Here is a 25,434-nt window from a genome sequence, read left to right on the forward strand (position 1 = left end):
AAGCCAGGCCACGACCCCCCCGGCCGGGCCATGACGTGTCGGCACGCGGGGCTGCGGTGCTGGGTGAATCAGCACCGACGGCTAATTTTGGCTGCTCTGACAAGCTGGGGGGTGAGGTCCTGGCCGTTCCCGGGAGGAAGAACAGAGCCAGCGTTATTTCCTCTCCCTGACACCGCTGGGGAGGCTGGCACAGGATGGATCACCCTGCAGCCACAGGGGTGGGCAAGACCCCCCCAGTGGTCTGAGCACGAGCCCTGGGTGCCCTGGCTGCTCACCCTGGCCAGCCCTCTGGGCTGAGCACCCACCAACTCATCTCATGTGGGTGCCTGCCCAGCCTGAGAGCGCCTGGGTGCTCCGACAGCTACTAAGGGGTGAACTCTGGGTCAAAACCCTTCTGCACGGGGCTCCCCCCGCAGCAATGCCTACAGGCTGCCCCCCCACTGCAGGCAGCCGGTAGAGGGACTGGGTCAGGCTGGACTGGTGCAGGTGGGCTGCAAACCAGTGGCATTCCAGTTGGATGGAGTGAAGGTGAGCTGCAAACCAGTGGCGTCCCAGTTAGACTGGGTTGAAGGTGGGGGCCAAACCAGTGGCATCCTAGTTGGAATGCATGAAGGTGAGCCGCAGACCAGCGGTGCCCCCCGGCTGGATGTGGTGCAGGCGGGCTGCCAACGAGCGGTGTCCCAGTTGGACTGGGTGAAGGTGAGCTACAAACCAGTGATATCCCGGTTGAACTGGTGCAGCTGGCTGCAAACCAGTAGCTCAAGCAGAGCTCCGGGGTTGGCGCAGCGAGGAGGTGATACAAATACATCCCCCAGGATGGCAGCATCAAACCGGCACGGGGACAGGTCCGGACCCTCGTGTGGCACAACGCTGTGGCTCTGGTACTCCTGTTGCCGGTGCCATGGATGCTGGCCAGCAGTGATATGCATGTGCATTTTCTCCCTTCCTTAAGTGATTAACCAAAGCCGACAGGAGCAGGAAAGCTCAATTAGATGGAGAAAAACCACCATCTCGCGAGTCAGATGTGAAATAATTACCCCTGAACCACCCCAGGTTCCCGGAATCCCCTCCAAACGCAGCCGATGGAGCTCAGGGGGCAAACGCCCACCCACAGCCTGGGATGATTTCATCTGCGATTAGGCAAAAATGTATTAATAACATTGTGTGTGTGTGTCCCCTCCGCGTGTCACCGTCACCCTCTCTGCGGGTCGGAGGTGGAGCTGGGGGCAGGATAAGAGCCAGGGCTTGGCAGGGAGTGGGGCAAACCCCCAGCTCATGGTCTCCACACCCCAGGAGCGTCGCCCGAACATCACAGGGACGAGGACCTGCTGGAAATGGTGAGGCTGCGCCCTTCGGTGGTGCTTTCCGGAGGGGTTTTAGCTGGGAAATGGGTTGCAGGGGTCGGATGCTTTTGGTTGCTTGCTTCCCCGTGAGTTAAACTGCCTCCGGCTGCCTGCTCTGGTACTTTCCAAAGGGTTTTGCCCTGGAGATGGGTTGCAGAAGGTGAAATGGACACCTTTCACTGCCCTTCTTCCAGCTGGGCAAACCCCACTGGGTGACTGATGTGGGGGAGAGGCGGCTATACAGCAGGATCTGTGCGGTGGTGTCCCCGCAACCCACCCTGACCCCCACCCCACGGCACAGCACCCTGCATCCCCCGGGACCCGACCCGGCGGACAGGGTGGAAGAAGATGCTGAGACTTGGCACAACTCAGTGCACGTTGCCGGACTCGTGCCCTCGTCACCCCACTGCCACTGACCTGCTGTGTATTTTAGGCTAAGTGGCTCGTGTCCTTCCCAGCTGGGTGGCTTTTGTCCCAGAGAGTACAGCAGCCCCACGGGGGGACGGCATCCTCAGGGGAAGGTGTGGGAGGAGGAAAGCCCTGCCACCCGCCTGCCCCAAAACCCCAGGCACGTCATGCTTCCCCGGCCAAAGGGAAGGTCTGGGCTGGCGAGTGGCTGCAGTCCCCATGCTGCCACCCCTGCCAAGTGGGCATGTCCCTTCCCCTGGGCGGCAAAGGGCTGGAGGGCGCGAAAGGGAGGCGACAGCCAGCGGCTGCGGGAAAAAAGGGGGACACTCAGCTGATTTGCTTCCCGCATCCCCTCCAGCCTCCTCAAAACTTGTCATCCCCCCTCCCCCATGCAAAAAGGTTAAAATCAGGGTGGAAAAATGAATGGTCCTCAAAAGGGAGGTGAGCCCCCCCTCCCTGTGCTGGGCATGGCCAGCTAGTGTCGGGAGTGGGGGCTCTGCATGTGGCACCCTGGTGGGAACACATCCTGCCTGGGGGTCCGTGGGGCCATGGCAGTGTGCTGGGGGGGTGATGCTCAGTGCCGCTGTGTGCTCCCCGCAGGTGCTCCTGGCTGGGCCGTGCTGCAGGATGCTGATCACCTTCCTTGTGGTCCTTGGGGCACCAGCAAGAGCCTGGAGGGGGCTGAGCCACGAGCGGCTCCCGTCAGCCCCCCGAACTGGGGATGGAGGCAAACTGACAAGGCGAGAAACCATCAGTGCTAACGAGATGCTGCCAGGTCTCCCCGAAATGAGGAGGAGCGACCGTGACTCTGGGGAAGGGTCTTATCTGGACAAAGCCAGCTCACCACTGCTAGAAGCGTCAGGAAGAAAAGCATTGCCCTGGCCAATGAGCCCGGCCACCAAGAGACCTGCTCCCAGGAAAAAGGTGCGAAAGGTGTCCCTGTCACTTGATGTCCCCACCCATGTACTGAAAATCCTGCTCGACCTGGCCAGAGAGAAGGAGCTGCAGGCCAAGGCGGCCGCCAACGCCGAGCTGATGGCTCGCCTCGGGCGCAGGAAATAAACCTCCCCGGATGGGGCTGGAGAAGGCAGAGGGGGACCATGGGATGACACTGGTGTGACCACAGGGGACCACGGGCACAGCGCCTCATCCCCCTCGTCCTGGTGCCCATGGCCAAGCATCAGCCATCGGAGGGTTGGGTTTAACAGCTGTCACCTCAGCACCACTGGAGAAGATACAGACGCGTTTGCCTTCGCTGGGGTCAACCCCAGAGCACAGCCGGGTCCCAGCCCTGGGCACCACAGGGATTTCTGTGCCCTGCTTTGCTCCTTGCTCGCCCACTGCTGGGATGTCTCCAAAGGGGCTGCATCCAGCCAGGCAGGTTTTTCCCGTGTGCCGTCTCTCTCCGAGTGGCTGCAGCACATAAAAATCCTCCCCAAAGCTCAGCTGAGTCTGTAAGCCGGTGGCGGCGAATGTGTACAATAAAAGGTAGCATTGAACACAACTTGCCATGGTTTATACCAGCTCTGCGGCCCTCTCTGCCCCCATTTCACGTTCCCTCTCCCCACAGCTGCAGTCCTGGTCTGGGGACCGAAGCTCATTAAGCCCCAAACGAGATGTGTGACCCCTTGCACCAGCAGTGGGGCTGGCCCCTGGCCCGGGGTGCCTGCAGCCGCTCTGGGCCAACAGGGACGTCACGTTGTGTCACCGGAGCCGCCGTCTTCGGCGAGGCTGGGAGATAAGAGCGGCGCGGAGCAGAGTGCGGCCGCCCCGTGCAAAGTACAGGGCGGCGCAAGGGAGGCAGAGGCTGGGGGACGCCCGCTGGGGGTGCCACTGGAGCTGGTGGGGGACACGGCCATGCTCTTCGAGGAATACCTGCTGCAGGGTGAGCGCAGCTCCGGGATGCGTGCCAGCTTTGGGAAGGGGGCAGGAGAAATCAGGGTGACCCTGCGCCCTGCAGGAGGGACGTATTTCGGTGGCCAGTGATGTGGCAGCAGATGGTTGGGTGGGGAGAGGTGGCAGGGTGGGTAACGGGTCCTTTGCCTTCCTCGCCTGTCTCTGACAATCTTCAGGCAACGCTGGACCCCCGGGGACACCCTGCTGCAGGGGAGGGGGTGCCATGGGGCAAACCTGGGGGTTTGCAGATGCAGGGTACAGGACGGGGTGCTGGTGGCAGCAGGGACACGGGGCACGGAAGGAGCTGCCGGTGACAGTATGTCACAGCAGGGACGCTCCAGGGCAGGCAGTCCAGGTGACAACGGCCCATCCCCAGGAGGGGGTTCTCCCCCGCCGCCTCCCTCGTCCCAGGGGCACTGAGACCCTGCCACCATCTCCCCCTTCCCACCTCCTGCCCCATCGCACCCCCCACCCGCCCCGAGTCCCGGTGTGCCCCCCCCTTGCTCCGGCCCCTCTCCCCCCAGTGTCCCCCGAGCTCCCCCGTGCCCCACTCTGCCCTTCCCCTGCCGCCCCCAGGGTGTCGCCCTGCCCAGTGTCCCCCCGGTGATCCCAGCGCCCCCTCCCACTCATGGTGTGGCCCCTCCCAAACTGAGTCTCCTCCATCCCGTTCCCTGGTCCCAGCGTCTCCCGCCCCAGGCCCAGTGCCCTCCCCAGCCCCGCAATGTGCTCCCCCCATTCCCAGTGCCCCCTCCCAGTCTCGGTGTGGCCCCCCCATGCCGTGTCTCCTCCAGTGCGTCCCCTGGTCCCAGTGCTCTCCCCAGCCCCACTATCCCCTAGCCCCCACTGTATCCCCCCAGCCCCAGTGTGACCCCTCCCGCTCCCAGTGCCCCCAGTGCCGGTACTGCCCCAGCCCTAGTGCCGCCCCCAGACCCGGACCCTCTCCTAGCCCCGCCCCGCCCCTTCCCCTCCGCCAATCAGATCGCAGTCTTCTCCGCCGGTTCCCGCCCCCTCTCCTGTCAGTCACCGCTCCGCGCCACGCCTCCGCGGCTCGGGCCGCCGCCGGGAGCCACGTCAGGGAGGGCGGGTCCGCGCCTGCGCAGTGCGGCGGGCGGCGCGGCAGTGACAGGCTGGCAGGAAGGGGCGGGGAGCAGGAAGGGGCGGGTGGTGGCACCGGCACCGGGATCGAGATTGGGACCGGGATCGAGATTGGGACCGGGACCGGGACCGGGACCGGGACTAGGACTGCGACTGCGACTGCCACGGGGTGGGGAGGGCCTCACCGAGGGGCCGCTCGGCAGCACCATGCTGAAGAAGTTCGACAAGAAGGACGAGGAGTCGGGTGAGGGGAGATCCCTCCGGGGGGTAAAGGGGTAGCCGTGAGGGGAGACCCCTCCTGTGGGTAAGGGGCGGAGCCGTGAGGGGAGACCCCCGCTATGGGTAAGGGGGTGAGTTGTGAGGGGAGACCCCTCCTGTGTGTTTGGGGGGGGGGGGGGTGTGCTGTGAGGGGAGACCCCTCCTATGGGTAAGGGGGAAAGTTGTGAGGGGAGACCCCTCCTGTGTGTTTGGGGGGGGGGGATGTGTGTGTGCTGTGAGGGGAGACCCCTGCTATGGGTAAGGGGGAAAGTTGTGAGGGGAGACTCCTCCTGTGTGTTTGGGGCGGGGGGGTGCTGTGAGGGGAGACCCCTCCTATGTGTAGGGGGGTGAGTTGTGAGGGGAGACCCCTCCTGTGGGTAAGGGGGGGGAGTTGTGAGGGGAGATTCCTGCTGTGGTTAAGGGGGGAGCCGTGAGGGGAGACCCCTCCTGTGGGTAAGGTGGGGTAAGGGGGAGGCTGTGAGGGGAGACCCCGAGGAAGCCGTGAGGCTGGCCGATTGACGCACACAAGAGCGCAGCGAGAAGCGCTGTGGAAGCACTAGAGCAGTCTGCTGCCGCCCTCCTCTCACGGCCGCAACCAGAGGCTAAACCAGTTGCATTTGCCCAGCGCTCTGAGGTTACCTGCTGCATCGCTAGGTGTGGAGTCGGAGACTAAATATTGGGCATATTAGCCCTGATCACAGTTGCCCAACTCTCAGACCAGCTGCTAAAGCAGGGTAGAATTCAATTTGTACTTTCTCACACTTTTTCTGACACACATGGTCTGCTCGTCCCACAAGATCGCTGCCAGCTTCAGTGGGTCTGAAAGGCTGAGAGCACCGAAGAAACACGAAGTGATTGCTTGACCTCTCAAAACTTTAGGCCCGAGTAGTAAGGAAGAGGTTGATGTTTTATGGGGTGTATAATTCAAGTGGAATCAAGGCTAGATATGACAGTGTTTACTGTCACGGTTGTGCCTTGTGGTATCTTTTTCATCTTCCTATGAAGCTTTCTATGCAGCTTGCTCTGCATAACAAATCAGTGCTTCTTGAAGCGAATTGATTCAGTGTAAATCTTGGTGATTGTTCTATGTGACTGTGGTTGCTTTTTATTTTAATGTGCACGAAACGCCCTTGTTTCCATTGTCCAAAGCCTCCAGTGAAATCTTGATAAGCCGAGAATTTAGTGCGGCAGCTGTTGGAGGGGAATTGCTCTTGGCTTTAATTTTTGGGGCTATTCTTCATTTGCACCTGCTGCATGCTTCAAGTTATTGTGTTACCTGTAGCCAAGGCTGGTGGGTGATGCACTTCCTTGTACTAAGGTGACGGCTTGTTGATTTTGTTCATAGCGAGAGCTCACAGAGCTTTTCTTTATCCTTTCTGCTACAGCTGCTTGCAGGCTTGCCAACGTTTTTTTTTGCTATTGCATTTAATTCTCATCCTATTGCTTCTGTGTCAAATGAAGGTTCCTACCATTTACTGCACGTACCTTTCTGCTGTGGATTGTGTACGTGTCTAAATGTACAGCCTGAGTGCTTGTTGTTCTTGGTCTTATGTGGAGCGCATCATCCCTGAATTTACAGGCCTCGTATATCCGTTCTTTCCATTTAACAGTCTTTTTGTTGAGATGAGCGTGTCCGCTTAATTGGATTGTTTCTTTGCTTTTTATAGATGGTTTCGGCAGTCTTGGATGATCTGCTTCCACTGGCTCTCAGAACTGCATTTTGAGATGTTATTTTGGGCTTATAATTGTTCTGAGATCCTTGCTTGGTCAACGACTGTTTCTCTGCAAATCAGTACAAATTGTTGTTAGTCATCCAATATTAGGAGCTTTGTGAACACGCAGACTCTGTCTTCCCTGTGTCTTTCTCCTTCTATGATGGAAGAATACTTTGACACAGACTGCTGTGAGGACCAAGACCTCATTTACAATACATTTCAAGATCCTTAGTCCCATGAAAGATGAAGGGGTGATTGATGCTCTGTTGTTGATGGTTGATTTAGGGATTGTAGACCTATGCTGGACCACGGGAAATAGTGTGCTGCTGTGTTTTTTTGGAACACATTCACGTGATAATACTAGAACTGGTTCATATTCACACTACAGACATTGTTTTTCTTTTTTCCCCTTGTTTTCTTCTTTCCTCAACCTCACATAAGCATCTGTGCTTTGTTCAGCCACCTACTGCATTTGCAAACTTCTCCTGAGCCAGAGGAGGGCAGTTTATGAACTGGGAAGGAGCGAGAGTGTGGATGTGTTTGCCTTTAAGTGTAAGGCTTACTCTTGCAAAGGCTCCTGGCACTAGCGTAGGATGCTTCAAACCCAGGTCAGATCGGAGCTGGGCCCAGGAGCTGTGCTTTCTAGCAGACCAGGCTTGTTAAACGTTGGAACAGCGCTGGAAATGCCTGTGTATTGTCCCAGGGCCAGGCTGAACATAGGTACTAATTAAAACCTGCTTATCAATAACTGGCAGCTTTTGAAAAGCTGCAGCTCACAAATGCTTAGGAGGCGACCTAATAGAGACCATGCAGAATGATAGTGCATTTCCCTCTGATTATTTCATCCTTAATTGGTGAGGTTTTTAATTATTTAATATAATTTATTCTATTAAGTGGAACAATGAAAGTTACTCTGTGTCTAGACTCTCTAGTCCACTGTCTTGTTCTCTTAATTAGTGATAGAGCCAAAAATAGTTTACTGGTAGATTCCTGATTGGTTTATAAGGGAGGGATAAAGCACTCCTGACTCACCAGTCTGGCAAGAGATGCCTCTTTTTGTCTGAGCTTTTGTTTCTAGGCCTGTCTTACTGATGTTCTAGCTGTCAGCAAGCTCCCAGCCAAGGGGCTGGAAATAGGTCTGTGGGGATAACAGTGGAACACGGTTACTTTACAGCTAATCAGTCTACCTTGGCTCATGGCTAGTTACTTCTGGGGGGGATGACAAATCAAAGAATGTCCTGTCTGCTCTGCCTTCCCTAACTGGTCTGAAGATATCTAATTAATATTACTTAAAAGAAGGAGCTCTAGTTGCTTGGTGTTCGTGAAAAAAGTTACCCAAAAATGTTCAGTCTGTTTTTTAAAGTATGGGCATGGTTAGAAAGTGGCCTTCCCATAACAGTATCCCTGGAAAGACTTTTACTCTCTTTATTTTGCAGGTGGGGGTTCCAACCCATTCCAGCACCTGGAGAAGAGTGCTGTCTTGCAGGAGGTAAATTCTCAGATGCTCTCCTTTGTGTATCCCTTTCTTTCTAGAGTCTCTCCCTCGCTTGAGTAGGTCACCAGAGAAGTTCAGCAAGGAAATGGGCGTTTGTTAAAGTCCAGCTAGCCCTGAAAGAAATGGGCGACACTCCCGCTAATTCTTATTTTATAGTTGGAGGGAGGAAAGGAAAAGGTTGAAATGGTCTCTGTAATGAATTAAAGACTGTGAACTATAAATAGTAATAAAATGAATAAAAGTAGCTGTAAAAGCTTGCCCTAAAACAAGAAAGATGGGAAATTGGCGTTAAACACCCCAAATGTCTTCTAGGTGACAAAGTTAATAAGTAGAGTGTGAGGGGTTGTTGAATAGTCTATGAATTTGCTCTGAAAAAATGCCTTTCTGTTGAACAGTAGGTAAACTTCTCAATCTCCAGACCCTGTTGTTTCAGTGTAATCTGTTTGCTTGCAATGTTGTGAATGGTGTTGGCTCCTGTTAGCCTTGCAGAGCTTGTGTATGTCTGTCAGAAGAGTAGTGTTTTAGCTAGCACACAATCCAGACTTGTGTGGGTGAAAGTGTGATGAGGATTTGGCCTTTAAACCTTAATTGCACTTGGATTTGCGATCCCAGGATGAGACTGTAGAACCAGCTCTTTAAAAGGGTTCCATGTTTAACAGGAATTGAGGGGAAATCTGATCCAAAGTCATTAAAAATCTTGCCATACCTCACTCACAATGTATTGTTTGTATCAGTGCCCAAGACCAGACAGGACAGTGTTTGTGAGGGTGCGTTAGTGTCAGCATCCTTGTCTGTGCTTTGTTTCCAGGCACGAGTGTTTAATGAGACTCCCATAAACCCACGAAAATGTGCTCATATCCTCACCAAGATCCTGTATCTCATAAACCAGGTAAGGGAGAGAAAATTTACACCTATACAGAGACACCTGCAGCAGACCCAAAGCCAGTTGTGATAACTGGGATTTCCTTCCTTCTTTCCAAACACCTTCTAGGGGGAGCACCTTGGTGTCATGGAAGCTACTGAATCCTTCTTTGCTATGACCAAGCTGTTTCAGTCCAATGATGTAAGTCTCCTTGTTCTTTTCTTCTGTATTTATCTGGTGGGACAAGTTGTCAACAGTGTCTTTTTCAGCCTTGAGATGTGTGTTTTTATACAATCAGCTTTTCCATCCTGCCTGGAGCTACTTGATCTGAGTGGGAAGAGTAGGATGAAAGTTTAGAAACAGAGATCAGCTTCCTAGCCCTTCCCAGACCTTTTAGCAGCTTAGCTGAAACATTCTCTGTTCTTGAGATGGAGATTCCTCCCTCTGAATTGCTGTTTAACTCCTGAGATTGTGCTAGGCACAGGTCAAGCATATAATCACATAGAATACACTATACTTTGTGCCCAGCATTAAAAGATCCTGCTTCCTGCTGAGAGTCAACAACAGTGTGTCCTGGAGGAGGCCAGGAACCTACCTACAGCAGTAGTACCATCACTAGTTGTCCCCGAAACCACAGGGTGTTAAAATCACGAGACCAGTGTAGAAATCCCCAGACCCAGGAATATAAATTGCTTGCTTTCTTGCTTTTGAGGCAAGAGGGTGCCTTCACCTGATGATTTCAAGCGTTTCTCCTTGTTCATGTGAATTACATGAAAGATGAAACTGTAGCTCCAGATAAATCTGGTATCCCTGTGGCTTCACCCTAAGGTTAAGGGATTTAGAAGAGGAAGGTGTGTTTTGTTAATGAATATGGATTTTGTACATCTTTTACACTCAGGCACTGGTCCTCTGAAGGTATCACATTCTTAATCTTCATAATAAAATCATGGAAGCAGGGAAAACTGAGATCACTTCTTATCCAGGATCCTCTCAGCTTATGTCTGTCTTCCTTTTCTCCTTGTCAGCCAACTCTTCGCAGGATGTGTTACCTGACTATCAAAGAGATGTCTTCTATTGCAGAAGATGTAATCATTGTTACTAGCAGGTCAGTCACTTGGCTTTTCTTACTGTTACATTCATTTGTCCTCCAGTATTGTCTGTCCAACCTCTTGGAGATAACTGTAGTCCCTAAGCAGGGTGAAGATAGGGAATGCCTTTGGTGATGAAAAACTTTTTCTTTACATTAAAATACAGACACTGAACTCCCAGTGATGTATGTGAAACGTTCTGTGTCCCCATATCCCATGCCCATGGGTGTTTGGGCTGTCTTTTTTGGTTATGGCAGCACTGCTGTTTTTTCCCCTTTTGCAAAAGGGTGTTTCATTAACTCATACTTTCCTATCTGAATGCCTTGAAGCTTTTTGAAGATTTCTGGCGTAAATCCCAAGGCTTTCAACAGGTAGGCAGGGATTTACTGCTCCTGTTAGCAGCACAGGATGCAACTTCACGGGCGAACAAAATTCCTGATCATCCCACTGAAAGGCCAGTGCTGCATCAGGAGACAGAAGCATGAGGGTATAGGGTTTACTGAGGGCAGAGGCCATGCAGCAGGCAGAATTTAGTGATGAACTGATGTGATGAACTCCTGTCCCCTCATAGACCATCTCACACTGATCAGGATCCTGGGGAAAGGGCAGGAATGAGTGTTCAGTAAGGAAGGCAAATGCCTCAGGGGCATGTGTTTGCACTCCAGGCTCCCATGGTACGATCAGGAGCTCATACAGGCTGCTGATGGGCTTGCAACCTGAGTACTGATCTTTTCCTCCCGCTTTCCCACACTGGTGGGACTTGCTGGAGACTTGCAGTTGCCTGCTTGGCATTCAGCTGTGATGCTGGCTGCCTGCTGCTCTGTGTGCGCTGTGCGTGCACCTGAGAGCTGCTGGCTCAGGAAGAGTGCAATATTGAGAGCTTCCTGTTTTCAACCAGCTTAACCAAAGACATGACTGGGAAGGATGACAATTACCGAGGCCCTGCTGTGAGAGCGCTCTGTCAAATCACTGATGTAAGTGCTGCTTTTCCCTTGGGGCAGCCCTAGGCCCTTCACGTTTCCCTACTTCACCCCATCCCGCATTTCACCCTGATTTTCTTGCCTTTGCATCTCCTCTTTCACAGTCCCGATGGCTTTTCCATATCAGCTGTTGTTTCCCTTTTCCTACAGAGTACCATGTTGCAGGCCATTGAGCGTTACATGAAGCAGGCGATTGTTGACAAAGTGCCAAGTGTATCCAGCTCTGCTCTGGTGTCCTCCTTGGTATGTACTCGCTGCAGGGCGGGCCCGAGGGACAGGCAAGTTGGGAAGCAGTCATCTGTGGTGGGACTGGATATCTTGGGAGTTTCAGTGTTTCATTGTCGTTGTTCCCCAATTTTTGAACTGAGGGACTGGCACTGACTTTGTGGGAGATCATCGACGCCTTGAGGCCACAGCTGTCACGGCCCGTCTCTGCATGCTGATCCTCTGCTCTTCTATAAGTTGCTGCCACCAGCGCCATCATGGGGAAGGCTTGCTGCTGCTTAATATGAGCTGTGATTCCCAAACCTTCCGCCATCCTTCTCTCATGGGTTGTCTGTGGCTTTGTCTCCTCCCCAGCACCTGCTGAAGACCAGTTATGATGTGGTAAAACGTTGGGTGAATGAGGCTCAGGAGGCAGCTTCCAGCGACAATATCATGGTGCAGGTAGGAAACACGTTGCCAGCGCAGGGAATATTAAGCAGCAGCTGGGAGTGGAGCAAACTACTGGAGCTCAGCCAGGCAGTTCTGGGCAACAGAGGGGATAAAAGTGGAAAGAACACACTGTGGGTTTGTGACGGTCTCTTTCCTTGCACAGTATCACGCTCTGGGCTTGCTCTACCATGTGCGGAAGAATGACCGCCTGGCAGTCAACAAGATGCTCAGCAAGTTCACGCGCCACGGCCTCAAGTCACCGTTTGCCTACTGCATGATGATTCGAGTAGCCAGCAAGCTGCTGGAAGAAGAGGCTGGCAGGTGAGGGGGCTCCTTTGCCCTGCTGGAAGATTTTCTTGGGTCCTGCTTCCATCTCCTGTTGCAGGCTCACTTGCCATCTCACGAGGGCAATTATTTTTGTCTTTAAAGAGCAGTATGCAGCTTCTGCCCTCTTATTATTGGTTAAAAGGCAGCAGAGAAAATATAGGATGCTTTCAGGTTGTTATGGTATGGCTTCTGTGAGTTTTGTCTGTGTATGTGCTTGCACATGGAACACTTCGTGTTTCTCTTGCCTGTTTTGCATGGCTGTTCTTTATTGAGATATTCTGTCTTCTGTAATTATTTAGCTATCATGTATGCACTGTGACTTCCAGGTGGACAAGGCTTTGGTGTGTACTGTGAGCTCTCAGTGTGTGAGGGCTAAGGGAGATTTCCTTTACCCTGTAAAGCAGAGGGTGTCTTCTCAGAAGGCAGCCTGATTTCCAGCCCAAGCATGCTAGAAATACAGTATAACGACCACTATCACAACTGGGGACAGCGGATTTATGGCTGCTTTTAACTTTCCACGGGCTATGGGATCTGCCCATTTCTGCTGATGGATTCTTTATTTCTGTTGACACCTTTGTTTTAATTTGTTCTTGTGGGTTTTTTTGTCCCTTAGCCGTGATAGCCCCCTGTTTGATTTCATTGAGAGCTGCCTAAGAAACAAACACGAGATGGTGGTCTACGAAGCTGCATCAGCCATCGTTAACCTGCCCAACTGCACTGCCAAAGAGCTGGCTCCGGCTGTCTCAGGTAAATGTGACGCTTATGGCAATGGTGAGGGAATTAAGGGCCTGCAGTGGTGACACCTGCTGATTACCCCAAGGAACAAGGACCTTGTGTAGTTTCAGGCTTGTTATGCTGCCGTACCCTTTGTTGCTTTATGCTGCTGCTGAGAGCCTGTGCTCTGTGTGAATAGCTTTGCTCCTGTAAAGGTATTTGCCTGGTGTGTTCAAGTGTGGGTTACTGGAGGGGTCTTTTTTTTTTTTTTCTGTGAAACAGGGCTGAATTCTAACTGACACATCTCCCTGCTTTAGACTGAGTGTAACAGTGCAAGAAGGCAAGGTGTTGGGGTCCTGCCTTCCCAGCTCAGTCCAGTCCAGAGGCTCTCCTGAACTGGGACTGTTGGCAGATAGGGAGACTGTGTGTCACCTCTCTGGACAGGGAGTGTGCCCTTCATGGGCCAGCCCTGGGAAAGGAACAGGGTTTGCATAGAAATGGAGAACAGCAGTTCAAATTGACTTAGTAGGAAAGATGACAAGGTGATGAAATTGGCTTTCAAGAGGAGTGAAGGATGGCAATGCTGTGGAAGAAGAGGGAGGTGGGTAAGAGCTAGTTGTCAGCACGGATGTGTGACAAAGAGGACAACAGGGAGGGAGGGAGGAAGCTGGTAAATTCACAGTTGCTTCCTAAGCATGCTTCTAGTTGTCTTGTGCTTGCAGCTGTCTGTTCATCGAAGCTCTTGCTTTAGGTATGAAATGCCTCTTAATAATAGATTGCCTAAATGTCTGCCTTTGTTGGTTTTCCCACCTTGCAGTTTTGCAGCTGTTCTGCAGCTCCCCGAAAGCAGCACTGAGATATGCAGCTGTCCGTACCCTCAACAAGGTAGGAGCCGGTCTCTTGGGAGCTGTAATAGTTTCTCATGTGCAGGGAGGTGCAGGCTTCAGAAGAGAAAGGGGGCCAGATTGTGTGATGATTTTATGTGAATAACCTCTACCCTAGGGTACAGCCTTACATTTCATTGCTTTCTGAGTGGAATAAAACCTTAAAGAACACTTTAAAAAAGAAAAAAAAAAAGCAATCAGTTTCACAGGTCTCTATAAGAGTGTCACCGGTCTTAGGTGTTACTGCTTTCCCTTCTGAGCTTCGTGTGGTGAAGGAGCTCCTTATAAAACAGGGATCAAACCTTGATGCTGCTTCTTGCCTGCTCTGTGGCAGTCTTTGCTCCAGCTCTTCCCTTGACCTTGTAAACTCTTAAAAATGAAAGACAGAATGGCAGTCTGGTAACTGCTGTGCTTCCACCCACAAAGCTGTTCCGTACGGTTAGGCTCACTGAATTTTTGTTGGGAGTTTATAACTTTCTTTTCTTAATATATAGAGGAGAATTGAGAGAGTTGAAAATAGTAAAAGATCATTTATTACTACTGCTTCTCTTACAGGAAGAGATGCAATTCTGCAGGAAGAAAGAGCTTGTTACTTTAACCCTAGATGAGTTGTTTGTCTGAGATGACCCTCATGTACAGCCTTTGGCATTTATTTTTACAGGAAGGAGTGAGAGCTTATAAAGATTTGGTGGGTTTTGCCAGCTGGGCCTTTTGCATCTATTGAGCGATTTCCACTCTTCTTTCTCTTCTCCAGGTGGCCATGAAACACCCATCCGCTGTGACTGCCTGTAATCTAGACCTGGAGAACCTTGTGACGGACTCCAACCGCAGCATAGCCACCCTGGCCATCACCACGTTGCTGAAAACCGGCAGTGAGAGCAGCATCGACCGGCTCATGAAGCAGATCTCCTCTTTCATGTCAGAAATCTCAGATGAGTTCAAAGTAAGGAAGTGGGAGAAGGAGGAACACACAGGTTCCTAAGAAACCCCTTGGTCTTTGTCCATGTTTGTGTGTGCATTCTGAAACCTGCATGGATCTGCTTCCAGGAGCTAGGCTGCAGAGTATTTGCAGGGAAGAGAAGGAATCTGAGGCTATCAACCAAAGCCATGCCTCAGTTATACAGCACCCAGCTCCAAAGTCACATGCTCTCTTCTGGGGAGATGCCCTTTGAGAATTAAATATCTTTTACTTCTTTCCAGTGGGTGTGGGCTTTTGCTAGGGGCTGGCCAATGTATAAAGATCAAATTCCTCCAATTCCTAGGATTGTGCCTTCTGGATAAATAAAGGCAAACCCATAGTTTCCAGGCTAGGGACCAGCACAAAATTGACACAATTCAACTGTTTTTTCCTGCCTGGACAGGTGAGACAGGAAAAAAGACAGAATCTTTTTTCACTTGCTGCCCTTTTCCTCCAGGTTGTAGTGGTGCAGGCCATCAATGCACTGTGCCAGAAGTATCCTCGCAAACATGCCGTCCTCATGAACTTTCTCTTCACTATGCTTCGGGAAGAGGTAAGTTTGCAGGACAATACTTTTTGTTGCTTGTTTGTATGCATGGACTGCAGGACTGCACAGTGGCCCCTGTGAGAGTCAAGCTTTTACAGATAACCCTGTGCTCTCTCTAAAAGGTTTGCAGCCTAACTGTCAGAAACTGCCAGCTGTGCACAATAGTTATGTGCATACTGTCAGGCATATTTTTAATGTGGTTTTCATTCTTTGATTTTTCTGGGGGTTTATTAACTCCCCCAAAAAATGCAGGCAACAGCAGATCTGTTGGCAGTCCATGTGAGTTTCACATTTGAACTCGCTTTCTTTTATACTTTGACAGCAAATTCCAAGAAGTTTTGTCTTGTACACAAAGATTTGGTAACAACCTATTTATTGATGACACAGGACTACTTTTGTTCTGTTCTCTGTGCTGTGGCAGTGAAGGGATCACGAGTACCTATAACCATTCTCTGCATTCAGTCAGACATAGAATTGCAGAAAGACAGCTTTACAGAGGTTTGCTGAGGCCGTTTCTAAATGAGCTAACATGCCTGCCACACAGCTGGCACCACTGCTTGCTCTGACATCACTTTCTGCCAATTACAGCCTCTCGTTTGGGAACAAACCAGAGCCTCTCATTTTGCTCCAGTGAAAAACGGACGATTCTCCTTTCCCAGATTTTCTGTGGGTGGATGGTATCATTTTGAATGTAGTTTTGTAGTTCAAACCATTCTATGTTACAGCTTCTTAATCCAAAGTAGCTCCAGAAAAATCCCCCAAATGCCCAGCACTGTGCATGTAATTGGCGGAAGATAGTGTGCAGTTTAATCCCTTAGTGTGTATTGAGGACACTAGTAAATAATGTCTGAAGATAACCAGGCACTAACGGCATGTCAGGTTATGGGGTGTGCCTGGGGAGGTATTGATTGCCTGTCTTCCTTCACTAATGGGGCTATTTGCTGGGTCCTGCTGTGGCAGATATGATCCTTAATATATTTCTCTTGTGATTCATCCTCAGATGTCTGGTGCTAAAGGGAAGAGGGCTGGGTTTTTTCTCCTCCCATATGGCTGTTTTTATGCACTAATTCAAGCAGCAGAGGATTTTGAAGGAGATTTTGAAGCCCTTCAGGCTGATGGATTCTTTTACCCTCTTTAGGACTTGGGGGTTTTTTCCTTCACTGTAGCCATTCTGAAGGGAGCTGGCAAGAGAGCTTGAATATTAGCTGGTCCTCTAGGTGTAAAGAGGGTCAAAAGTGAGGGCAGTATTATTACCCTTCTCCTTTCAAACACAGATTAAAAGCACTGAGTGTGAGTGACCTTTGCAAAGGAAACTTTTTTCCTGTCTGGCTAGTTCCGAGTCTCTAAAATACTTCTAGATTTCTAGCTGAGCAGTTCCCTTTGCTCCCTAGGGCGGCTTTGAATACAAGCGAGCCATTGTGGACTGCATCATCAGCATCATTGAGGAGAACTCGGAGAGCAAAGAGACAGGCCTGTCTCACCTCTGCGAATTCATTGAGGACTGCGAGTTCACTGTGCTGGCTACTCGTATCCTCCACCTCTTGGGGCAGGAAGGGCCCAAGACCAATAACCCCTCCAAATACATTCGCTTCATCTACAACAGGGTTGTCTTGGAGCATGAAGAAGTCCGTGCAGGTAAGAGACGGACCTGGAAAGCTGTCCGCCCCTTGACATATCTTCAAGGAAATACAGTCCATGAACACTTCTGCTTTTGAGGATTGTGATTTGCTCTAGTCCTGAGCAGATCTTTTTACACAGCCAAGATCCTGCAGTAGTATTGATGGAAGAGGTGGCCAGCAGCTGAGAAATGGGGAGGGAGCTGCAGTTACTCTGAAAGTAGACAGAGGGGGTTTGCAGGCACTTCACTGTAATATATCTGTCTCTTTCTAGTCACAGTAATGCTTTATACTAATGCTAGTGTTTCTGGCACGGCGTTTGAACAGGGACAGGAAATGTAAGAAACTTCAGGTGACTTCATTGCTTTCTAATTCTGTTTTCATGACTTGTGTTAACAGGTGCTGTAAGTGCCCTGGCAAAGTTTGGAGCCCAGAATGAGGAGATGTTACCCAGTATCTTGGTGTTACTGAAAAGGTGAGTTGTACCTCAGAGTTTCTCAACATCCTGGGTGAAAACCCCAGTTCGCTTGAGAGTTTGTTAGCATCCTCGTGCATGTCTAGTCTTTTCTAGCTGTGGGTCTGATAAGGTGCAGTGGGATTCTGTGGTGGAATCACCACTGCATTCAGCACTACGAAGTTTGGTGTATGATTACTTGTCCAATACAATTACTAGTAGATTGCCAGTTGTCTTTTACGGTGTGTTCTTTCTGGCCCTGTGAGGTGACAAAGTCACCTGGATTCGTTTGTGTGGACTCTGCTGCCTTGTGCTGAAGAAAGTTTTCCACTTTCCTCTCAGGTGTGTGATGGATGATGACAATGAAGTGAGAGACAGAGCCACCTTCTACCTGAATGTTCTGGAGCAGAAGCAGAAGGCCCTCAATGCTGGCTATATCCTGAATGGTAACGCAGAAAATCCTCAAAACAAGTCTGCACCTCCTTCCTGGTTTAACAAGGACAAAGCACTGTCATTATCCATGGTTTTAATGACCTGTCCCTTCTGTCTCCAGGTTTGACGGTGTCCATCCCTGGCCTGGAGAGGGCTCTGCATCAGTACACCCTGGAGCCCTCTGAGAAACCCTTTGACTTGAAATCTGTTCCTTTGGCAACAGCTCCTATTGTCGAGCAAAGAGCAGGTGAGGAACAGTCCCCTAAATGCTGGTCCAAACTCCGAGTAATTCCCTAGCAGCTCCAGCCCTTGGACGATAAACTGTATTGGGCGTACTGGGAATTGCTGACCTCCGTCCTAGTTGAATTTTGTGGAATTATATCTTCTGTAAAGACTAAGGCCAGCAAATCTGATGCTCCCACATTAGCATTTTGATTTAGTCCAACTGCTAATAATAGTAACAGTTGGTAATCCTCATTGGAGCTCCTGCAGTTCTGAAGGTGTTTAGGAAGCTAAATACGGGGGCCTAGTCCATAGCAAGATGAGAAATGAGCTCTCTTCCTTTCCTTAGTCAAATCCCTCTACAGACATTAATCTGTTTTCTGATTCTGATTCTTACTCTTCACCTTCAAATCTTTTAGGATTTTTGTGTGGGTTTTTTTTTTTTCTTTTTCTCCTGCAGAAAATGCCCCTGTTGCTGTAGTCAAACAGCCAGAGAAGGTGGCAGCAACACGGCAAGAAATATTCCAAGGTAAACTGATGCGAGGCCTCTCCTATGCCTGTGTGTGAGAACAAAATAGCCACCTCTTGATGGGTCTGCCTGGCCCCTCTATCTTTTTCCTATCTCCTTTTGGAGAGTGACATCGTCTCCCCACTTTAAGTCTACTGTTAAATCCTGGAGGGCAAAGGGTGCCCACAGTCCTATTCTGTCTAGATTGCAATAAATGTGGGCAAAGGATGACTCTGCCTTTAATTTTAAAAGTCCCTAGTGAACGTTTATGAATGTTTGATAGATAGTCCCTTGCTGCAGTAGCTTCTGGCAGCTTAAATGAGGGCTTTGAACTGCTAACACCTTCCTGTGGGTTGGGGAAGGCAGTGGTTTCTGTGTCCTCTGTTTCAGAGCAACTGGCGGCAATCCCAGAGTTTCAGGGACTGGGCCCGCTCTTCAAGTCTTCCCCAGAGCCTGTTGCCCTGACAGAGCTGGAAACAGAGTATGTGGTTCGTTGTACCAAGCACACGTTTGTCAGCCACATGGTGTTCCAGGTGGGTAGCTATGGCATGTGGTGCTGAAAGAGGATTGGAAAATAAACTTCTGATCGGTTAAAAGCTCCACTGGGAAGAAACAGCTCGGGGTTATCTGTGTTCAGAGCACATCACTGCAATGTTTCTCAGCCAGGGCAGCAGATCCCCCTAAAAAATTACTTAGGGAGTGTGTGGCTGAACAGTGCTACACGTACAGTCCAAATAAATCGGACAAGCACTAGGTGGGGCTGTTTTTACTGAGCAGTTGGCAAGGGAAGCTGTGTTCTTTCCTTAGGGTCCCCAAGCATGCGCTTTGGGCGTAAGACAGTGAAGCTTTATCCGATATGCTGAAAAGGGAACCCAAGAAAGGGACGTGGTGGGGGAGAGCTCTTTATCCCCTGTGTTTTGTTTTAGCCTGTGTAGTACAGGTGCTTGTGTCTGTATATCTTGGCCTTGGCTGTACCGCCCTGCTGCTACATGTGAGGTGTTAGGATCGATGTGCCAGCATCTTTGCCTGGGCCTTGGGGAGTTCAAGGCACAGTGAGTCCTACACCAGCTTGTGAGCAGCAGTGTTTAGTCCTTAGCCAGCTCTGTCCTCAAAAGCTCAGAACTGCCTGCACAGCCCTTGTAGGGTTTGGTCTTTGTCTCTGTTGTCCATCCACCAGATGCAGTTGTATGAGGTTAAATGACTTGTCATTGCAGCTGGAATAAAGTCTAATCAGCAATTTTTGACTTGCTGAAATGACCAAGCTTGCTGAAATTTGCTCAAACCATCCCTAGTTTGCACCGTGCAGAGGGTCATCTTCCCGTCTGCTACAGGTCACCCTGTCCTGGTAGCATCAAGTGAGAAGATGTAGGCGACACAGTACTCGCGTTTCCATACAGCAAAGAGTTAACCTGGGAATTACCGTCCTGGGAGAAAGGGCAAGGTACATTTAGAGGAAAAAGTTCCATACTAACTGGTGAACTGAAAGAGGCAGAAGCTGACACATCCCTGCCCTTGATGAATTTGTGCTCCTGCCTGGGTTGCAGAGGGCAGGCATTGGATAGTTGTGTGCTGGTTCATTTTAAGCGGGGGGGGGGGGGGAGAGTTTGCTGGAGCACTGGAGTCCCCTGCAGGGTTTTAGTTTCTCCACTAAAGCATTTAAATGAGTAGTTTTTAGTCATAGTTGCTCTGTGACTAAACTGGAACGTATGAGCCCTATAACTAGCCAGCTGATAGCAAGATGCACTGTTGAAACACAAAGAGCGAGGGGCTCACAGGTCGACACCATGCTCCCACTCTGCCTGAAGTGACTCTGCTGTGAGATCTATAGCTAGGAGCTTCAAGCTGTTGCTGCTCTCCCTCTCCTCGTTTAGTTTGACTGCACGAACACCCTGAACGATCAGATCCTGGAGAATGTCACGGTGCAGATGGAGCCAACAGAGGGCTATGAGGTCATTGGCTACGTACCTGCCAAAACCCTGGTGTACAACCAGCCGGGTACCTGCTACACACTGGTGGCGCTGTCTGAAGAGGATCCGACAGCAGGTAAACAGTTTGCCCTCTGTGTTTTCCTGACATCCCCCAAATTAAGCGTACCGTATTGCTCGCCCACACACATTCTACCTTGCATCCTAGCCAGATATTTATAGCCTGTGTGTGGGTGCAGCGCTGAGTGATGCTGAGCATGACTTCTCTTTGCTGTTTGGGGGCTGTCAGGCCTTCCTTCTCTTCTCCTGGTTCCCTTGTGCTGTAGCATTGTCAAGTCAGGCTATGGGAGCTGGCAGACGAGCATTCAGCTCTCCGCTGAGTTTTCCCCCATGCACCCTGGCACGTTCCTTAGCCTGTCTATTCTTTGTATTAGTATCTGGGGAGGCAGGTACTTGTAAAGTGCTGTGAGTGCCCAGATGCTCTGAGTAGCAAAGGAGTATTTTGGACAAACCGCAAGAATTTCGGGGATGTCTATTTGTACTGAACATCCCCTCATTTGTCACTTTCCACAACATGAACCAGGCCTCACCTGTGCTTTGGTCTCCCTGGTTTGTGTTCTGGGACTGCTCGCCTGTGTGCGTTGCTGCCGTTCACCCAGCAGTGCCTGTCTTCTCCGGGATGAGTCATCACTTCCTCTCCCAGCTGAGTGGTATTAATGAGCTGCTATATTGCTGTGCAAGGTGGTTTCATTTCAGAGGTGCATGAACCGATCTCTAGATGAGGGTCTTGCCACTTCACAAGGCGTTGGTGGGACACACTTAGTTAGAACTCCCAACACAACTTGAGGTTCATCAGTGATAACACTTGATCTGAGGATTATGGTCTTGTACAACCATCGTGAACCTGTCTTTATCACTGTTTGCTAGCCTTAATATTACAAATAAATACCTTGTCCTTGAGAGACAGAAGCTGTTGGAGAGCTCTCTCTAGGTCACTGGCTAAGCCTGTGCTGCCAACAGTGCCGGGGGAGAACCCAGCTGCCCCGAGTTTCCCAGCCCCTCTCTGCCGCAGGGGAGTGCGGATCTGGTGATAATGCAAGCTTTGCCTTTCCCTCCCCTGTTTCCAGTGGCCTGTACCTTCAGCTGCATGATGAAGTTCACTGTCAAGGACTGTGATCCGAACACGGGTGAGACGGATGACGAGGGTTACGAAGATGAGTATGTGGTAAGGAGCTGGCGTGTACCTGATCATGGAAACTGCAGTCGTTTTGAGGGTTTTTGTGATCTGCGCTCAGATCCCTGCAAGCAACAACGTGACCACTGACACTGATGTGGGCAGCATCGCATGAAGAGGGGGTTCTTGCTGTCTCTGTGGTGTCTGTCCCAGGATGCAGATGTGGGTTTGGAGATCTTGCTTTGTCTCATATTGAGTATCCTCCTGTTGCTCTCCAGGCAGACACCTGACTGCAGGATACCTACGTTCTGGGGGGGCCACGGTGTGTCCTCCAGGCTTCGCTGGCTGTGCCCTATGGGCTCCAGTGGTTGCACAGTCAAGTTTGTGGAGTCAGAGGGCCGTTGGTCATTCTCCATGGATTGCTCTCTGTGGTGGCACAGTTAATTGCCTAGTGGCCTGCCTGATACAGGCAGATTGCCATCCTTGTTCTTGCTCTGGGGAAGGTGGGGCTTTTCCCTCTCCAGCACTAAGACCGATGAAAGCACCGATGCTGCAGAAGCACCTCTGTATCAGGCTCTGCCATTTCCAGGCAGGCTGTTTTACCACAAAGGAAGAAGCTAAACTTATGCTTGGTCAGAAACTGGGACTGGCTCACAGAGGGTGGTGTTTACCCTCCGGAGAGGAAGGGATGTTGTGACACAACCTCTTTGCCCTGTTAGCTCCAGAGGCTGTTTTCTATGCGTTGCCTGTCACTGCTGTGAATCTGATTAGAGGCACTGCTGTGCAGTGAGTCACTGAGGACACATCGTCCTCCCAAGAAGGAGTGGGAAGGTTTTTTCCCAACGGAATGTGCAAGGTTAACCCCTTTCTCTGCATCCCACCAGTCACCATGGCTGTTTGAGTGCTGTTTAAACAAACTCTTCCATGTGTTTCAGTGAGAATCAGGAGGAAATTCTTTCCTGCAGCGATTGTGGAAATGAATGCAGGCTGCTGCCTGTCCAGCTCTGGCACCGACTGCTCTTTGATACGTGCCCTGGAGGGACAGGCTCGGTTCTGCCTTGCACACATGTAGTCCCAGCAGCAGTTCAGCTAACCCGGCACGCAGTGTTAGGTGATAGCACATGTCTGACAGTGTCTCACTGTACTTTACCAACATGCAAGACGATGGGCCAGAAAGGCAAAATGCAAGCTTTTGTGCATTTCAGGGAAGCAAACACTACATCTGTGTGCGCACAAGCAGCTATTTCTTAGCTTTTTCTCCTCTGTTTTGGACATTTATCTGGTGCTTTGATGTCTGTCAGGCCAAGGGCTGTGCTCAGAATGGGGACTTGCTTTGTAGATCCTGGAAATGGCATGACCAGTGGCTTCCCCAGTCCAAGCAGTTACTCAACCAAGCGTTGTTTGCACGAGCAGATCAGAAGGGGCAGGGCTTGCTCTGATATATTCATGAGTGGAAGTGGAGTCTCTCCTACATTCACCTGATCTCTGGGAATCCAGCTCGCTCTGGAGAGGGCAGGGTTAGGAACAACCGTGTTTCACTTGAACCTCCTCTACCATCAGCTTGAAGACCTGGAGGTAACAGTGGCTGATCACATCCAGCGAGTTCTGAAGCCAAACTTTGGAGCAGCCTGGGATGAAGTGGGTGATGAGTATGAAAAGGAAGAGACCTTTACTTTGTCGGCTATTAAAACCCTTGAAGGTAAGGGGGTGTCTGAGCCCAGCAGAGCTCATAACGTTCCTCTCCCTCCAGCAGACAGAGTCCGTAGGCGCAGTCTCCTTCCCTTTATGTCTCTCACAGAAAGGCTAATGGGGCAAAACCCCTCACAAGCTAGTTCCCCGCAGCTGTTAAATGCAGAGCTACAATCACTGTGATAACAAGTTAGTTCAGGTTTCAAAAAAAAAAACAAGTGAGTATTCTGGGCCCTGTGGAGACCAAGATGGATTGTGGGAGGCGAGAACATCTTGCTTTGCTCTCTCACTCTACCCTCCCAAGCAGACAGACCATAGTTCAGCTGTGAGCTCCCACTTCCCTTCTGTGAAAGGAGGAGATGCTCTGACCTTAGGACTCGAGACTAGTAAAAAAGGATGCAAAGAGCAGAAGACATGAGGCTGGTGGGCAGGCTTGTGGTGTAAGCCCTCTTCTCTTTCATCATGCATTAAAGACTCCTTTCGTTGTTTCTGAGAAGCCTGTAAAAACTTGGTCCCTTTGGCTTAGAAGAGTGTCATTGTCCTGTAGCCATCTCTGTGCTTCCTTGCACAGCGCTTTCGGCTTGAAATGCCTTCCCTGAGGCCTTTCCAAATTCCTCACAAAGACCCGTGTCTCCTTCCTCCTGCATCTGTCCCCAGGGAAGCGAGCAGGCTGTCAGGGTTGCACGGTAAGCGTGCAGCCAGCTGCGCTCTCCTGCTTCTGTTGTCTGACTCGCCCTCCTGCTTCTGTTGCGCCTTCGCTGCATCAGGTCACAGAACCGCTACGTGGCGGTGGGTTTTTCCCCTGTTCGACCTCCAAAAACACGATACTGGACAATGCTATGCGTCCCTCAGGACAAGGAACGTGATCCCTAACGTGTAGGGAGGGCTTGAGTCACCTTTAGATGCTCTTTGTGTGTGCCTGTCAAGACACCCATGACGTCGAGCTTGTTTTATTTATTTTTTTCTTGACAGAGGCAGTTAGTAATATCGTGAAGTTCCTGGGGATGCAGCCCTGCGAGAGATCGGATAAAGTGCCAGATAACAAGAACTCTCACACACTGTACCTGGCAGGTGAGCTGTGGGGTGAGGTCTCTGCTTGAGGAGGAGCAGCTCTTTGGGAGGTCGCACAGAGCTGCCTGTTGAAAATCAGGGCAGGAATTTCTGATGGAGCCCGCTGTGCTCCGGCTAGGATTCGGAGGCTTGTTCCTGCCGTGGTTTCTGTGTCCGCAAGTGCAGAGTGGCTGTTGTTGGGATCAGGGAGGGTGCTGTGGATGGGGGGGATATTGGGATCAGCCCCGGGCCCAGCTGGATGGAATTTGCTGTCTTTGTGATGTGTGGTGTCCTGGTTTGGAGCGAGCCTTGGGGGGAAAGCACAGCACCCTTGCCCAGCGACATGGGCGTGCGCTGGAGCTTTTAGACGGGTGACGGGTACTCACTGAAAAGGAGCACCTGCACCTCTTCTCAGCTGGAGTTTATTTTAGACTTTGCTTTCATGAGTTTTACAGTAGCAAAAGTCCCATGTACGTTATAATGAACGAGAAACATGCCACTTAAAGGTCTCTCCTGGCCCAGTGCCGGGGATTTGCCAGGCTGCCTGTGGGAACCCTGCCCTCGCCAAGCGGTAGCATTCATTTTTAGGCTTGTCGGGGGGGGGGGGGCATTCACTCCTTCCTCCCGCTCCCCCTTCCAGGTGTGTTCCGGGGTGGCCATGACCTCCTGGTACGCTCTCGTCTGGTCCTGACCGACACCGTGACGATGCAGGTCACGGCCCGCAGCGGAGAGGAGCTCCCCGTGGATGTCATCATGGCCTCCGTCGGATAAACCCCCTTTTCCAGGACTGTCCCGATACCGAGCCCCCCGTCCCGGGCAGCGCTTCTTTCTCTGGCAGCAGAATAGGGATCACACTCACTACAGCAGCTTTCGTGTTCTCTGCAGTACGGCTCTATTTGGGGCTCTGTCTATAAAATAACCCTGTTTTTAAGCTGCGATTTTACGAGTCGCTCTGTCCCTGCGCGGGAGGGTGTCGCGGCGGGGAGGTGACACCGGCCCCTCCCTCTCCTTTTTATGTCGTTCAAATAAAACGGTTTCGTGGTTTCTCGCGGCTCTGCCTGGCCTGTCGCGGGGGGGGGGGGGGGGGGGGGGGGCGGGGACGACGACGACAGTGTCGTGGTTCGGGCGTTCCCGCGCTGG

At 51.2% G+C, this 25,434-nt stretch overlaps 2 protein-coding genes across 4 annotated transcripts; both read left to right on the top strand.

Annotated features, from left to right (window-relative positions):
- The first annotated feature begins 603 nt into the window (after positions 1 to 603).
- LOC128915701 (urocortin-3-like) lies at positions 604 to 2,813 on the top strand. Its single transcript, XM_054216428.1, has 2 exons — positions 604 to 699; positions 2,352 to 2,813. Exons 1-2 carry the CDS (start codon positions 604 to 606, stop codon positions 2,811 to 2,813), a joined length of 558 nt encoding a protein of 185 aa, XP_054072403.1.
- A 758-nt stretch (positions 2,814 to 3,571) lies between these two features.
- COPG1 (COPI coat complex subunit gamma 1) lies at positions 3,572 to 25,339 on the top strand. 3 transcript variants are annotated; one of them, XM_054216390.1, is made up of 24 exons: positions 3,572 to 3,636; positions 8,152 to 8,204; positions 9,019 to 9,099; positions 9,202 to 9,273; positions 10,098 to 10,177; positions 11,059 to 11,134; positions 11,291 to 11,383; positions 11,720 to 11,806; positions 11,958 to 12,115; positions 12,735 to 12,868; positions 13,653 to 13,720; positions 14,474 to 14,662; positions 15,135 to 15,230; positions 16,616 to 16,859; positions 17,240 to 17,315; positions 17,637 to 17,740; positions 17,848 to 17,973; positions 18,409 to 18,477; positions 18,823 to 18,989; positions 20,328 to 20,499; positions 21,509 to 21,606; positions 23,116 to 23,254; positions 24,217 to 24,315; positions 24,935 to 25,339. In XM_054216390.1, the coding sequence occupies exons 1-24, from the start codon at positions 3,609 to 3,611 to the stop codon at positions 25,063 to 25,065; spliced, it is 2,640 nt and encodes an 879-aa protein (XP_054072365.1). In that variant the 5' UTR covers positions 3,572 to 3,608; the 3' UTR covers positions 25,066 to 25,339. The 3 variants fall into 3 exon arrangements, with proteins under 3 accessions (XP_054072365.1, XP_054072364.1, XP_054072366.1); XM_054216389.1 differs by lacking the exon at positions 3,572 to 3,636 and adding an exon at positions 4,805 to 4,986; XM_054216391.1 differs by lacking the exon at positions 3,572 to 3,636 and adding an exon at positions 4,806 to 4,986 and having other exon boundaries at positions 18,847 to 18,989.
- Positions 25,340 to 25,434: the final 95 nt, after the last annotated feature.

Source organism: Rissa tridactyla, chromosome 10 (assembly GCF_028500815.1).
Source record: "Rissa tridactyla isolate bRisTri1 chromosome 10, bRisTri1.patW.cur.20221130, whole genome shotgun sequence".
In the NCBI taxonomy this organism is placed as follows: Eukaryota; Metazoa; Chordata; class Aves; order Charadriiformes; family Laridae; genus Rissa; species Rissa tridactyla.

Bases quoted from the DNA above. Each gene is read 5' to 3' on its own strand.
- LOC128915701 (XM_054216428.1), top strand. From the start codon at position 604: ATGCATGAAGGTGAGCCGCAGACCAGCGGTGCCCCCCGGCTGGATGTG. The intron at 700-2,351 runs GTGAGCTACAAA...TGCTCCCCGCAG, and splicing joins CCCAGTTGGACTGGGTGAAG to GTGCTCCTGGCTGGGCCGTG.
- COPG1 (XM_054216389.1), top strand. From the start codon at position 4,950: ATGCTGAAGAAGTTCGACAAGAAGGACGAGGAGTCGG. The intron at 14,663-15,134 runs GTAAGGAAGTGG...CTTTTCCTCCAG, and splicing joins AAATCTCAGATGAGTTCAAA to GTTGTAGTGGTGCAGGCCAT. The intron at 20,500-21,508 runs GTAAACAGTTTG...CCCTGTTTCCAG, and splicing joins TGAAGAGGATCCGACAGCAG to TGGCCTGTACCTTCAGCTGC.